Below are 15,422 nucleotides of genomic sequence, written 5' to 3' on the forward strand. Positions count from 1 at the left end.
TCGCACTATACTAACCTGCAGAAAGCATCGCACTATACTAACCTGCAGAAAGCATCGCACTATACTAACCTGCAGAAAGCATCGTACTATACTAACCTGCAGAAAGCATCGTACTATACTAACCTGCAGAAAGCATCGTACTATACTGACCTGCAGAAAGCATCGCACTATACTAACCTGCAGAAAGCATCGTACTATACTGACCTGCAGAAAGCATCGTACTATACTGACCTGCAGAAAGCATCGTACTATACTAACCTGCAGAAAGCATCGTACTATACTAACCTGCAGAAAGCATCGTACTATACTAACCTGCAGAAAGCATCGTACTATACTGACCTGCAGAAAGCATCGTACTATACTAACCTGCAGAAAGCATCGTACTATACTAACCTGCAGAAAGCATCGCACTATACTAACCTGCAGAAAGCATCGTACTATACTAACCTGCAGAAAGCATCGCACTATACTAACCTGCAGAAATCATCGCACTATACTAACCTGCAGAAAGCATCGCACTATACTAACCTGCAGAAAGCATCGTACTATACTAACCTGCAGAAAGCATCGCACTATACTAACCTGCAGAAAGCATCGTACTATACTAACCTGCAGAAAGCATCGCACTATACTAACCTGCAGAAAGCATCGTACTATACTAACCTGCAGAAATCATCGCACTATACTAACCTGCAGAAAGCATCGTACTATACTGACCTGCAGAAAGCATCGTACTATACTAACCTGCAGAAAGCGTTGCACTATACTAACCTGCAGAAAGCATCGTACTATACTAACCTGCAGAAAGCATCGCACTATACTAACCTGCAGAAAGCATCGCACTATACTAACCTGCAGAAAGCATCGTACTATACTAACCTGCAGAAAGCATCGCACTATACTAACCTGCAGAAAGCATCGCACTATACTAACCTGCAGAAAGCATCGTACTATACTAACCTGCAGAAAGCATCGCACTATACTAACCTGCAGAAAGCATCGCACTATACTAACCTGCAGAAAGCATCGTACTATACTAACCTGCAGAAAGCATCGTACTATACTAACCTGCAGAAAGCATCGCACTATACTAACCTGCAGAAAGCATCGCACTATACTAACCTGCAGAAAGCATCGTACTATACTAACCTGCAGAAAGCATCACACTAATCTAACCTGCAGAAAGCATCGCACTATACTAACCTGCAGAAAACATCGTACTATACTAACCTGCAGAAAGCATCGTACTATACTAACCTGCAGAAAGCATCGCACTATACTAACCTGCAGAAAGCATCGCACTATACTAACCTGCAGAAAACATCGTACTATACTAACCTGCAGAAAGCATCGTACTATACTAACCTGCAGAAAGCATCGCACTATACTAACCTGCAGAAAGCATCGCACTATACTAACCTGCAGAAAGCATCGTACTATACTAACCTGCAGAAAGCATCGTACTATACTAACCTGCAGAAAGCATCGCACTATACTAACCTGCAGAAAGCATCGCACTATACTAACCTGCAGAAAGCATCGCACTATAGTAACCTGCAGAAAGCATCGTACTATACTAACCTGCAGAAAGCATCGTACTATACTAACCTGCAGAAATCATCGCACTATACTAACCTGCAGAAAGCATCGCACTATACTAACCTGCAGAAAGCATCGCACTATACTAACCTGCAGAAAGCATCGTACTATACTAACCTGCAGAAAGCATCGTACTATACTAACCTGCAGAAAGCATCGTACTATACTAACCTGCAGAAAGCATCGTACTATACTAACCTGCAGAAAGCATCGTACTATACTAACCTGCAGAAAGCATCGTACTATACTAACCTGCAGAAAGCATCGTACTATACTAACCTGCAGAAAGCATCGTACTATACTAACCTGCAGAAAGCATCGTACTATACTAACCTGCAGAAAGCATCGTACTATACTAACCTGCAGAAAGCATCGCACTATACTAACCTGCAGAAAGCATCGTACTATACTAACCTGCAGAAAGCATCGCACTATACTAACCTGCAGAAAGCATCGCACTATACTAACCTGCAGAAAGCATCGTACTATACTAACCTGCAGAAAGCATCGCACTATACTAACCTGCAGAAAGCATCGTACTATACTAACCTGCAGAAATCATCGCACTATACTAACCTGCAGAAAGCATCGTACTATACTAACCTGCAGAAAGCATCGCACTATACTAACCTGCAGAAAGCATCGCACTATACTAACCTGCAGAAAGCATCGTACTATACTAACCTGCAGAAATCATCGCACTATACTAACCTGCAGAAAGCATCGCACTATACTAACCTGCAGAAAGCATCGCACTATACTAACCTGCAGAAAGCATCGCACTATACTAACCTGCAGAAAGCATCGTACTATACTAACCTGCAGAAAGCATCGCACTATACTAACCTGCAGAAAGCATCGCACTATACTAACCTGCAGAAAGCATCGCACTATACTAACCTGCAGAAAGCATCGTACTATTCTAACCTGCAGAAAGCATCGCACTATACTAACCTGCAGAAAGCATCGCACTATACTAACCTGCAGAAAGCATCGTACTATACTAACCTGCAGAAAGCATCGCACTATACTAACCTGCAGAAAGCATCGTACTATACTAACCTGCAGAAAGCATCGTACTATACTAACCTGCAGAAAGCATCGTACTATACTAACCTGCAGAAATCATCGCACTATACTAACCTGCAGAAAGCATCGCACTATACTAACCTGCAGAAAGCATCGCACTATACTAACCTGCAGAAAGCATCGTACTATACTAACCTGCAGAAAGCATCGCACTATACTAACCTGCAGAAAGCATCGCACTATACTAACCTGCAGAAAGCATCGCACTATACTAACCTGCAGAAAGCATCGCACTATACTAACCTGCAGAAAGCATCGCACTATACTAACCTGCAGAAAGCATCGTACTATACTAACCTGCAGAAAGCATCGCACTATACTAACCTGCAGAAAGCATCGTACTATACTAACCTGCAGAAAGCATCGCACTATACTAACCTGCAGAAAGCATCGCACTATACTAACCTGCAGAAAGCATCGCACTATACTAACCTGCAGAAAGCATCGCACTATACTAACCTGCAGAAAGCATCGCACTATACTAACCTGCAGAAAGCATCGTACTATACTAACCTGCAGAAAGCATCGTACTATACTAACCTGCAGAAAGCATCGCACTATACTAACCTGCAGAAAGCATCGTACTATACTAACCTGCAGAAAGCATCGTACTATACTAACCTGCAGAAAGCATCACACTATACTAACCTGCAGAAAGCATCGTACTATACTAACCTGCAGAAAGCATCGTACTATACTAACCTGCAGAAAGCATCGCACTATACTAACCTGCAGAAAGCATCGCACTATACTAACCTGCAGAAAGCATCGCACTAATCTAACCTGCAGAAAGCATCGCACTATACTAACCTGCAGAAAACATCGTACTATACTAACCTGCAGAAAGCATCGTACTATACTAACCTGCAGAAAGCATCGCACTATACTAACCTGCAGAAAGCATCGTACTATACTAACCTGCAGAAAGCATCGTACTATACTAACCTGCAGAAAGCATCGTACTATACTAACCTATTGATCTGTAGAAAGAAGAAGAAAAAAACTATGTAAAAATTTGATGATAATAAAAAATTACATGGGAATTTTTCAAACATGTTTACAGTTACATGTTTAAAGTTTCACATTCATGTAAGGAAAAACATTAATAAAATAAATTTCTTCTAAATCCCCCCCAAAATGAACATTTTCACAAAATTATAACTTTGGGGGGTTTTAAAAAAATTGTATTTCTTCATTAAAAAAAAAAAAAATCTTAATTTGTTTCTTACATGACATTTATTGATTATTTAAAAAAAAATGCTTAAGGACAAAATATTGTATAATTTTGTGAAATTATTGTTAGAATATTTTGTCCTTTAACATTTTTTTTTTTTAGAAATAATGAATGTCATGTAAGAAAAAAAATAAAAAAATATTTTAAATCCCCCCAAAATTAAAAAGAATTTCACAAAATTATAAAACATTGTCTAACATTTTTTCTTTTTTTTTTTTTTTTTTAGGAATAATCAATGAGTCATTTAAGAAAAAAAAATATATATATTTCTAAAAATCCCCCTAAAATTAACAATAATTTAACAAAATTATAAAATATTGTCTTTTAACATTTTTTCTTTTTTTTTAGGAATAATCAATGAGTCATTTAAGAAAAAATATATATATATTTCTTAAAATCCCCCCAAAATTAACAATAATTTAACAAAATTATAAAATATTGTCTTTTAACATTTTTTCTTTTTTTTTTTTAGGAATAATCAATGAGTCATTTAAGAAAAAAAATATATATATATCTATATATATATATATATATATATTTCTTAACATCCCCTCAAAATTAACAATAATTTTACAAAATTATAAAATATTGTCTTTTAACATTTTTTCTTTCTTTTTTTTTTTTTTTTTAGGAATAATCAATGAGTCATTTAAGAAAAAAAAAAATATATATATTTCTTAAAATCCCCCCAAAATTAAAAATAATTTTACAAAATTATACAACATTTTGTCCTTTAACATTTTCTTTTTTGTTTTAAAAATAATCAATAAATGAATGTCATTTAAGAAAAAAAAATGAAAAAAATATATATATTTTTAAAATCCCCCCCAAAAATTAACAATAATTTCACAAAATTATACAACATTTTGTCCTTTAACCTTTTCTGTTTTGTTTTAGAAATAATCGATGAATGTCATTTAAGAAAAAAAAATATATCTATATATATATATATATATATATATATAGATATATATTTTTTTTTTAATCCCCCAAAATTAACACTTATTTTACAAAATTATACGACATTTTGTCCTTTAACATTTTCTTTTTTGTTTTAAAAATAATCAATGAATGTCATTTAAGAAAAATAAAATAAAATAAAATATATTTTTTGGACTCCCCCCAAAATTAACAAAAAATTCACAAAATTATACAATAATTTGTCCTTTAAATGTTTCTTTCTTTTTTTTTTTTTTTTTTGAAATAATCAATAAATGTCATTTAAGGAGAAAAAAAATACAATATATAAAAAAAAAAATCACAAAATTATACAACATTTTATCCTTTTTCTCATCGAAATAACCAATGTCATAATTAAAAAAAAAATAATCATGAAATAAAAATTCAAAAATCGGCGATGTTAAAATACGCCATTTTTCCCGCGGCGTCCAACTAAAGTTCAAATCCATCCGGCCAGAAGTCCGCAACTCCTCCTCGCCATGACCGGTGAGAGGCGGAGCCACTCCGCAGGAATCCAGCGCACTTCCTTCTCCTGGAGGCTTCTTAGGTCCGCCTTGAGCTCCCTGAAGGCCGTGGTCACGTCCCCGTTAACGACCAGCGCCTCAAACATGTGGCCGTGCTGGGCTTCCATGCTTTGGGCACAATCTATCATGTCCTCAAAATCTTCCTCCTGCCAAACAAGAAAAAAACACTTTACACCTCATCACAGATGTGGACTCCTATTACACCATTTTTAAAACACTTTTTAATACATCTGGATTAATTTTTATACTCTTTTAAAGGGGAACTACACTGCATTTTACCGATTGTTTACAATCCATCCATCCATTTTTTACAGCTTGTCCCTTTTGAGTCACTGGAGCCAATCTTAGCTGCATTTGGGTGGAAGGTGGGATACACCCTGGACAAGTCGCCACTTCGTCACAGGGCCAACACAGATGTTGACTCCTGTTACACAATTTTTAAAACGCTTTTTAATATTTTTGAATTGATTTTTATACTCTTTTAAAGGGGAACTACACTGCATTTTACTGATTGTTTACAATATATCCTCCCATTTTTTACTGCTTGTCCCTTTTGGGGTCGTGGGAGGTCGCTTGAGCCTTTCTTAGTTGCATTCGGGTAGAAGGCAGAGTACATCCTGGACAAGTCGCCACCTCATCACTGGGCCAACACAGATGTAGACTCCTATTACACAATTTTTAAAACACTTTTTAATATATTTGGATTAATTTTTATACTCTTTTAAAGGGGAACTACACTGCATTTTACTGATTGTTTACAGTCCATCAGTCCATTTTTTACCGTTTGTCCCTTTTGGGGTCGCTGTAGCCTATCTTAGCTGCATTCGGGTGGAAGGCAGGATACACCCTGGACAAGTCGCCACCTCGTCACAGGACCAACACAGATGTTGACTCTTATTACACAATTTTTAAAACACTTTTTAATATTTTTGAATTGATTTTTATACTCTTTTAAAGGGGAACTACACTGCATTTTACTGATTGTTTACAATATATCCTCCCATTTTTTACCGCTTGTCCCTTTTGGGGTCGTGGGAGGTCGCTTGAGCATTTCTTAGTTGCATTCGGGTGGAAGGCGGGATACACCCTGGACAAGTCGCCACCTCGTCACAGGGCCAACACAGATGTTGACTCCTATTACACAATTTTTAAAACACTTTTTAATATATTTGGATTGATTTTTATACTCTTTTAAAGGGGAACTACACTGCATTTCACCGATTGTTTACAGTCCATCCATCCATTTTTTACCGCTTGTCCCTTTTGGGGTCGCTGTAGCCTATCTTAGCTGCATTCGGGTGGAAGGCAGGATACACCCTGGACAAGTCGCCACTTCATCACTGGGCCAACACAGATGTTGACTCCTATTACACAATTTTTAAAACACTTTTTAATACATCTGGATTGATTTTTATACTCTTTTAAAGGGGAACTACACTGCATTTTACTGATTGTTTACAGTCCATCAGTCCATTTTTTACCGTTTGTCCCTTTTGGGGTTGCTGTAGCCTATCTTAGCTGCATTCGGGCGTAAGGCGGGGTACGCCCTGGACAAGTCATCACCTCGTCACAGGACCAACACAGATGTTGACTCCTATTACACAATTTTTAAAACACTTTTTAATATATTTGGATTGATTTTTATACTCTTTTAAAGGGGAACTACACTGCATTTTTCTGATTGTTTACAGTCCATCAGTCCATTTTTTACCGTTTGTCCCTTTTGGGGTCGCTGTAGCCTATCTTAGCTGCATTCGGGTGGAAGGCGGGATACACCCTGGACAAGTCGCCACTTCATCACAGGGCCAACACAGATGTTGACTCCTATTACACAATTTTTAAAACACTTTTTAATACATCTGGATTGATTTTTATACTCTTTTAAAGGGGAACTACACTGCATTTTACTGATTGTTTACAATATATCCTCCCATTTTTTACCGCTTGTCCCTTTTGGGGTCGTGGGAGGTCGCTTGAGCCTTTCTTAGATGCATTCGGGCGGAAGGCAGAGTACATCCTGGACAAGTCGCCACCTCATCACTGGCCCAACACAGATGTTGACTCCTATTACACAATTTTTAAAACACTTTTTAATATATTTGGATTGATTTTTATACTCTTTTAAAGGGGAACTACACTGCATTTTACTGATTGTTTACAGTCCATCAGTCCATTTTTTACCGTTTGTCCCTTTTGGGGTCGCTGTAGCCTATCTTACTTAGCTGCATTCGGGTGGAAGGCGGGATACACCCTGGACAAGTCGCCACCTCGTCACAGGACCAACACAGATGTTGACTCTTATTACACAATTTTTAAAACACTTTTTAATATTTTTGAATTGATTTTTATACTCTTTTAAAGGGGAACTACACTGCATTTTACTGATTGTTTACAATATATCCTCCCATTTTTTACTGCTTGTCCCTTTTGGGGTCGTGGGAGGTTGCTTGAGCCTTTCTTAGTTGCATTCGGGTAGAAGGCAGAGTACATCCTGGACAAGTCGCCACCTCATCACTGGGCCAACACAGATGTAGACTCCTATTACACAATTTTTAAAATGCTTTTGAATATATCTGGATTGATTTTTGTAAATTTTAAATGGGAGCTACACTGCATTTTACCGATTGTTTACAATATATCCTCCCATTTTTTACCGCTTGTCCCTTTTGGGGTCGCGGGAGGTCGCTGGAGCCTGTCTTAGATGCATTCGGGCAGAAGGCAGAGTACATCCTGGACAAGTCGCCATCTCATCACAGGGCCAACACAGATGTAGACTCCTATTACACAATTTTTAAAACACTTTTTAATATATTTGGATTGATTTTTATACTCTTTTAAAGGGGAACTACACTGCATTTTACTGATTGTTTACAGTCCATCAGTCCATTTTTTACCGTTTGTCCCTTTTGGGGTCGCTGTAGCCTATCTTAGCTGCATTCGGGTGGAAGGCGGGATACACCCTGGACAAGTCGCCACCTCGTCACAGGACCAACACAGATGTTGACTCTTATTACACAATTTTTAAAACACTTTTTAATATTTTTGAATTGATTTTTATACTCTTTTTTTGAATTTATTTTTATACTCTTTTAAAGGGGAACTACACTGCATTTTACTGATTGTTTACAATATATCCTCCCATTTTTTACTGCTTGTCCCTTTTGGGGTCGCGGGAGGTCGCTGGAGCCTTTCTTAGATGCATTCGGGCGGAAGGCAGAGTACATCCTGGACAAGTCGCCACCTCATCACAAGGCCAACACAGATGTTGACTCCTATTACACAATTTTTAAAACACTTTTTCATATATCTGGATTTATTTTTATACTCTTTTAAAGGGGAACTACACTGCATTTTACTGATTGTTTACAGTCCATCAGTCCATTTTTTACCGTTTGTCCCTTTTGGGGTCGCTGTAGCCTATCTTAGCTGCATTCGGGCGTAAGGCGGGGTACGCCCTGGACAAGTCACCACCTCGTCACAGGACCAACGCAGATGTTGACTCCTATTACACAATTTTTAAAACACTTTTTCATATATCTGGATTGATTTTTATACTCTTTTAAATGGGAACTACGCTGCATTTTACTGATTGTTTACAATATATCCTCCCATTTTTTACTGCTTGTCCCTTTTGGGGTCGTGGGAGGTCGCTTGAGCCTTTCTCAGTTGCATTCGGGTAGAAGGCAGAGTACATCCTGGACAAGTCGCCACCTCATCACTGGGCCAACACAGATGTAGACTCCTATTACACAATTTTTAAAACACTTTTTAATATATTTGGATTGATTTTTATACTCTTTTAAAGGGGAACTACACTGCATTTTACCGATTGTTTACAATCCATCCATCCATTTTTTACAGCTTGTCCCTTTTGAGTCACTGGAGCCAATCTTAGCTGCATTCGGGTGGAAGGTGGGATACACCCTGGACAAGTCGCCACTTCATCACAGGGCCAACACAGATGTTGACTCCTATTACACAATTTTTAAAACACTTTTTAATACATCTGGATTGATTTTTATACTCTTTTAAATGGGAACTACACTGCATTTTACTGATTGTTTACAATATATCCTCCCATTTTTTACTGCTTGTCCCTTTTGGGGTCGTGGGAGGTCGCTTGAGCCTTTCTTAGTTGCATTCGGGTAGAAGGCAGAGTACATCCTGGACAAGTCGCCACCTCATCACAGGGCCAACACAGATGTAGACTCCTATTACACAATTTTTAAAACACTTTTTAATATATTTGGATTGATTTTTATACTCTTTTAAAGGGGAACTACACTGCATTTTACTGATTGTTTACAGTCCATCAGTCCATTTTTTACCGTTTGTCCCTTTTGGGGTCGCTGTAGCCTATCTTAGCTGCATTCGGGCGTAAGGCGGGGTACGCCCTGGACAAGTCACCACCTCGTCACAGGGCCAACACAGATGTTGACTCCTATTACACAATTTTTAAAACACTTTTTCATATATCTGGATTGATTTTTATACTCTTTTAAAGGGGAACTACACTGCATTTTACTGATTGTTTACAATATATCCTCCCATTTTTTACTGCTTGTCCCTTTTGGGGTCGTGGGAGGTCGCTTGAGCCTTTCTTAGTTGCATTCGGGTAGAAGGCAGAGTACATCCTGGACAAGTCGCCACCTCATCACTCGGCCAACACAGATGTAGACTCCTATTACACAATTTTTAAAACACTTTTTAATACATCTGGATTGATTTTTATACTCTTTTAAAGGGGAACTACACTGCATTTTACTGATTGTTTACAGTCCATCAGTCCATTTTTTACCGTTTGTCCCTTTTGGGGTCGCTGTAGCCTATCTTAGCTGCATTCGGGTGGAAGGCGGGATACACCCTGGACAAGTCGCCACCACGTCACAGGACCAACACAGATGTTGACTCTTATTACACAATTTTTAAAACACTTTTTAATATTTTTGAATTGATTTTTATACTCTTTTAAAGGGGAACTACACTGCATTTTACTGATTGTTTACAATATATCCTCCCATTTTTTACCGCTTGTCCCTTTTGGGGTCGTGGGAGGTCGCTTGAGCATTTCTTAGTTGCATTCGGGTTGAAGGCAGAGTACATCCTGGACAAGTCGCCACCTCATCACAGGGCCAACACAGATGTTGACTCCTATTACACAATTTTTAAAACACTTTTTAATATATTTGGATTGATTTTTATACTCTTTTAAAGGGGAACTACACTGCATTTTACCGATTGTTTACAGTCCATCAGTCCATTTTTTACCGTTTGTCCCTTTTGAGTCACTGGAGCCAATCTTAGCTGCATTCGGGTGGAAGGTGGGATACACCCTGGACAAGTCGCCACTTCATCACAGGGCCAACACAGATGTTGACTCCTGTTACACAATTTTTAAAACACTTTTTAATATATTTGGATTGATTTTTATACTCTTTTAAAGGGGAACTACACTGCATTTTACCGATTGTTTACAGTCCATCCATCCATTTTTTACCGTTTGTCCCTTTTGGGGTCGCTGTAGCCTATCTTAGCTGCATTCGGGCGTAAGGCGGGGTACGCCCTGGACAAGTCACCACCTCGTCACAGGGCCAACACAGATGTAGACTCCTATTACACAATTTTTAAAACACTTTTTCATATATCTGGATTGATTTTTATACTCTTTTAAAGGGGAACTACGCTGCATTTGACTAATTATTTACAATCCATCCATCCATTTTCTACCGCTCGACACAGGCTGGACTTAGATGACATGGACTATCCGACCTCCAACCACGCAGCAAACACAGGTGTGGGACCTCACGGGGTTTAACGAGGGCAACGTGAAAACCACTGAGGGGCCAGATGGACTTAAGTGACCTCACATGCGTTTTTTTCCACAAAACACAGGTGGAGTCGAACATATACGGACACATGTTTGTCAGCATGCCACAAAAAGTACTTGAAATATCCGAATTTGGAGGTAATCCTCCTTTTTCTTTGTCCCATTTAAAGCACCAGTTCCATTGGCAGCAAAACAGGCCCAGATCATAATACTACCACCACCATTCTTGACAGTAGGGATAGTGTTCCTGGGATTAAAGGCTTAACCTTTTCTCCTCCAAACATATTCTTGGGTATTTTGGCCAAACAGCTCAATTTTTGTTTCATCGGACTACAGAACTTTCCTCCAGAAGTTCTTATCTTTGTCCATGTGATGTTGCATATTATGTTTTGTTGGTTTTCTGACATGGACTTGTTTCTTCAGCATTGTCTACATGTTTTAGTCAGGGACTTTGGGCGGGCCATTCTAAAACCTTAATTCTAGCCTAATGTAGGCTTTCAATTACCACTTTTGACGTGTGTTTGGGGTCATTGTCCTATCTGAACACCCAACCGCGCCCAAAACCCAACCTCTGGGCTGATGATTTTAGGTTTTGTCCTGAAGAATTTGGAGGTAATCCTCCTTTTTCATTGTCCCATTTACTCTCTGAAAAGCACCAGTTCCATTGGCAGCAAAACAGGCCCAGATCATAATACTACCACCACCATGCTTGACAGTAGGCATAGTGTTCCTGGGATTAAAGGCGTAACCTTTTCTCCTCCAAACATATTGTTGGGTATTGTGGCCAAACAGCTCAATTTTTGTTTCATCGGACTACAGAACTTTCCTCCAGAAGTTCTTATCTTTGTCCATGTGATGTTGCATATTATGTTTAGTTGGTTTTCTGACATGGACTTGTTTCTTCAGCATTGTCCACACGTTTTAGTCAGGGACTTTGGGAATTCCATTCTAAAACCTTAATTCTAGCCTAATGTAGGCTTTCAATTACCACTTTTGACATGTTTTTGGGGTCATTGTCCTATCTGAACACCCAACCCCGCCCAAAACCCAACCTCCGGGCTGATGATTTTAGGTTTTGTCCTGAAGAATTTGGAGGTAATCCTCCTTTTTCATTGTCCCATTTACTCTCTGTAAAGCACCAGTTCCATTGGCAGCAAAACAGGCCCAAAGCATAATACTACCACCACCATTCTTGACAGTAGGGATAGTGTTCCTGGGATTAAAGGCTTATCCTTTTCTCCTCCAAACATATTGCTGGGTATTTTGGCCAAACAGCTCAATTTTTGTTTCATCGGACTACAGAACTTTCCTCCAGAAGTTCTTATCTTTGTCCATGTGATGTTGCACATTATGTTTTGTTGGTTTTCTGACATGGACTTGTTTCTTCAGCATTGTCTACATGTTTTAGTCAGGGACTTTGGGCGGGCCGTTCTAAAACCTTAATTCTAGCCTAATGTAGGCTTTCAATTACCACTTTTGACGTGTGTTTGGGGTCATTGTCCTATCTGAACACCCAACCCTGCCCAAAACCCAACCTCCGGGCTGATGATTTTAGGTTTTGTCCTGAAGAATTTGGAGGTAATCATCCTTTTTCATTGTCCCATTTACTCTCTGTAAAGCACCAGTTCCATTGGCAGCAAAACAGGCCCAAAGCATAATACTACCACCACCATGCTTGACAGTAGGGATTGTGTTCCTGGGATTAAAGGCTTAACCTTTTGTCCTCCAAACATATTGCTGGGTATTGTGGCCAAACAGCTCAATTTTTGTTTCATTAGACCACAGACCTTTCCTCCAGAAGGTCTTATCTTTGTCCATGTGATGTTGCATATTATGATTTGTTAGTTTTCTGACATGGACTTGTTTCTTCAGCATTGTCCACATGTTTAAGTCAGGGACTTTGGGAAGGCCATTCTTTAAAACCTTCATTCTAGCCTGATTTAGCCATTCCTTTACCACTTTTAAAGTGTGTTTTAGGTGATTGTATGAATAAATATACAGTTTGTCATCTACCAGTTCTTACTGAGAACATCCTGACTTGGTTCGAGTCCTCTCCATCGCTGAGGAATTTGGCTCTCCTTCGGCTGAGGCGCAACTCCTCCACCCGCGGCGGCTTCACAAAAACCACGTACGGCTTGAATTCAAGCGTGTAGATGCGCTTCAGCTTCTGGACGGACGGAAAGAAGAAACAAAAGAACACAATTGATACGTTATTCAGATATTCTTTAAAGTAGTGGTAGACTGCACACTTAAAAAAAAATGCTGGGTTATTTTTGATAATTTATGAGTTGCGAGTGTTATTTTTATGGAGAGCAATCATTTTTTGGGGGGGTTATAAGGGTATTATTTTAACGCAATTTCTGGGTTGTCAAAATTATGAACCATTTTTGGGTTGTTTTTCAATGCTTTTTTAATTTTTTTATTAAAAAGTTACTTTTTTCTTGAAGATAATTTTATTATGGATTAATCTCGTTGACATTATTTACAATCACTCATCTTATGTATTGTCTGACATCACATGGACAAAGATAAGACCTTCTAGAGGACATTTCTGTCGTCGGATGAAACAAAAATGGAGCTGTTTGGCCACAATACCCAGCAATATGTTTGGAGGAGAAAAGGTGAGGACTTTAATCCCAGGAACACTATGCCTACCGTCAAGCATGGTGGTGGTAGTATTATACTCTGGGCCTGTTTTGCTGCCAATGGAACTGGTGCTTTACAGAGAGTAAATGGGACAATGAAAAAGGAGGATTACCTCCAAATTGTTCAGGACAAAACCTATAATCATCAGCCCAGAGGTTGGGTTTTGGGCGGTGTTGGGTGTTCAGATAGGACAATGACCCCAAAAACATGTCAAAAGTGGTAATTGAAAGCCTACATTAGGCTAGAATTAAGGTTTTAGAATGGAATTCCCAAAGTCCCTAACTAAAACGTGTGGACAATGCTGAAGAAACAAGTCCATGTCAGAAAACCAACTAAACATAATATGCAACATCACATGGACAAAGATAAGAACTTCTAGAGGAAAGGTCTGTGGTCTAATGAAACAAAAATTGAGCTGTTTGGCCACAATACCCAGGAATATGTTTGGAGGAGAAAAGGTTAAGCCTTTAATCCCAGGAACACTATGCCTACCGTCAAGCATGGTGGTGGTAGTATTATACTCTGGGCCTGTTTTGCTGCCAATGGAACTGGTGCTTTACAGAGAGTAAATGGGACAATGAAAAAGGAGGATTACCCGCTGCTGCTCACTGCTCCCCTCACCTCCCAGGGGGCGTTCAAGGGTGATGGGTCAAATGCAAGGAATGTGTGTGTGTTTGTGTGTGTGTGAGACAATCATTGGTACTTTAACTTTAACTTGAATTTTAAATTTGACTTTAAAAACTGTGGTTTTGTTTCTCCATTCCATTCTATTTACCCCCAAAAAGTGGCAGTTACCCTTTAAACCTATTTTTCTAAACTTATTTCCCATGTGGGAAAAAAATATAGATATAGACGTCTCCACTTTAAAAAAATTTTTACTTCGATATTCCAATGTGAGTGATTTTCCAGACAGATTACGGCCTTTTTTTTATAAAAAAATTTTTTTTACTACTTATTATTTAAACATCCCGTTCTTGTACTCACACTAGGATTCAGGTCCAGGAGGCACACTTTGCCCTCGTTACAGTAAAAAAACACAACAAACTCTCAGCTCTGTTGCTTGAATTTTGTCAGGCTTGCCCCTGACAGTTTGTTTGTGTTCTAGATTTTTCTTCTGTGTGTGTAGTATTTCCTGTCAGCGCTCTTATTTTGTTGGTTTCCTGTCTTTCTCCCTGAGCGCTGTTTCCCCTCAGCTGCGGCTGTTTGGCACCTGGCCACATCTGGTGTCAATCAGCCCGATTCCTATTTTTACCTGCTTTTGTCCTCCAGTCAGTGCTGGATTATTGCCATGTATTGTTGCTCGGGTCGTGTCATTCAATTTAGCGGTAAGCTATATTTGGTAGCTTTGTGTAGCTTACTGTCTTTTGTTCATAGCCTAGTTTGTTATCCGCCTCGTACGCGCTTTTTGTTTGTACCCTGTGTTTGGTTTTGTTTAGAGTGTAAATTAAAACCATGTTTTCTTATTCAATGCCTGCCTCCTTCTCCGCATCTTGGGGTTTGTCACAAACAAACTCTGAGACATTTTACCTAAAAAAAACAACAA

General features: G+C 38.9%; 1 protein-coding gene and 1 long non-coding RNA gene across 3 annotated transcripts in view; one reads left to right on the forward strand and one right to left on the reverse strand.

Annotated features, from left to right (window-relative positions):
- Nucleotides 1-9,354, forward strand: part of LOC133545132 (uncharacterized) — a 50,600-nt gene extending 41,246 nt beyond the window's left edge. The window contains exon 4 of the long non-coding RNA XR_009804734.1: nucleotides 9,268-9,354. This is a non-coding gene — a long non-coding RNA (uncharacterized LOC133545132). The remainder of the gene's footprint in view (nucleotides 1-9,267) is intronic.
- The window catches only part of LOC133545130 (MAGUK p55 subfamily member 7-like), a 149,760-nt gene continuing 139,512 nt past the window's right edge, over nucleotides 5,175-15,422 (reverse strand). For both annotated transcript variants that reach the window (XM_061890487.1, XM_061890486.1), the window contains 2 exons: nucleotides 13,257-13,400; nucleotides 5,175-5,552 (listed from right to left, as the gene is read on the reverse strand). In XM_061890487.1, the coding sequence (XP_061746471.1) occupies nucleotides 5,322-5,552; nucleotides 13,257-13,400 (375 nt within the window). In that variant the 3' untranslated portion in view covers nucleotides 5,175-5,321. The remainder of the gene's footprint in view (nucleotides 5,553-13,256; nucleotides 13,401-15,422) is intronic.

The sequence above is a fragment of the Nerophis ophidion genome, linkage group LG28 (genome assembly GCF_033978795.1).
Source record: "Nerophis ophidion isolate RoL-2023_Sa linkage group LG28, RoL_Noph_v1.0, whole genome shotgun sequence".
NCBI classification, from domain to species: Eukaryota; Metazoa; Chordata; class Actinopteri; order Syngnathiformes; family Syngnathidae; genus Nerophis; species Nerophis ophidion.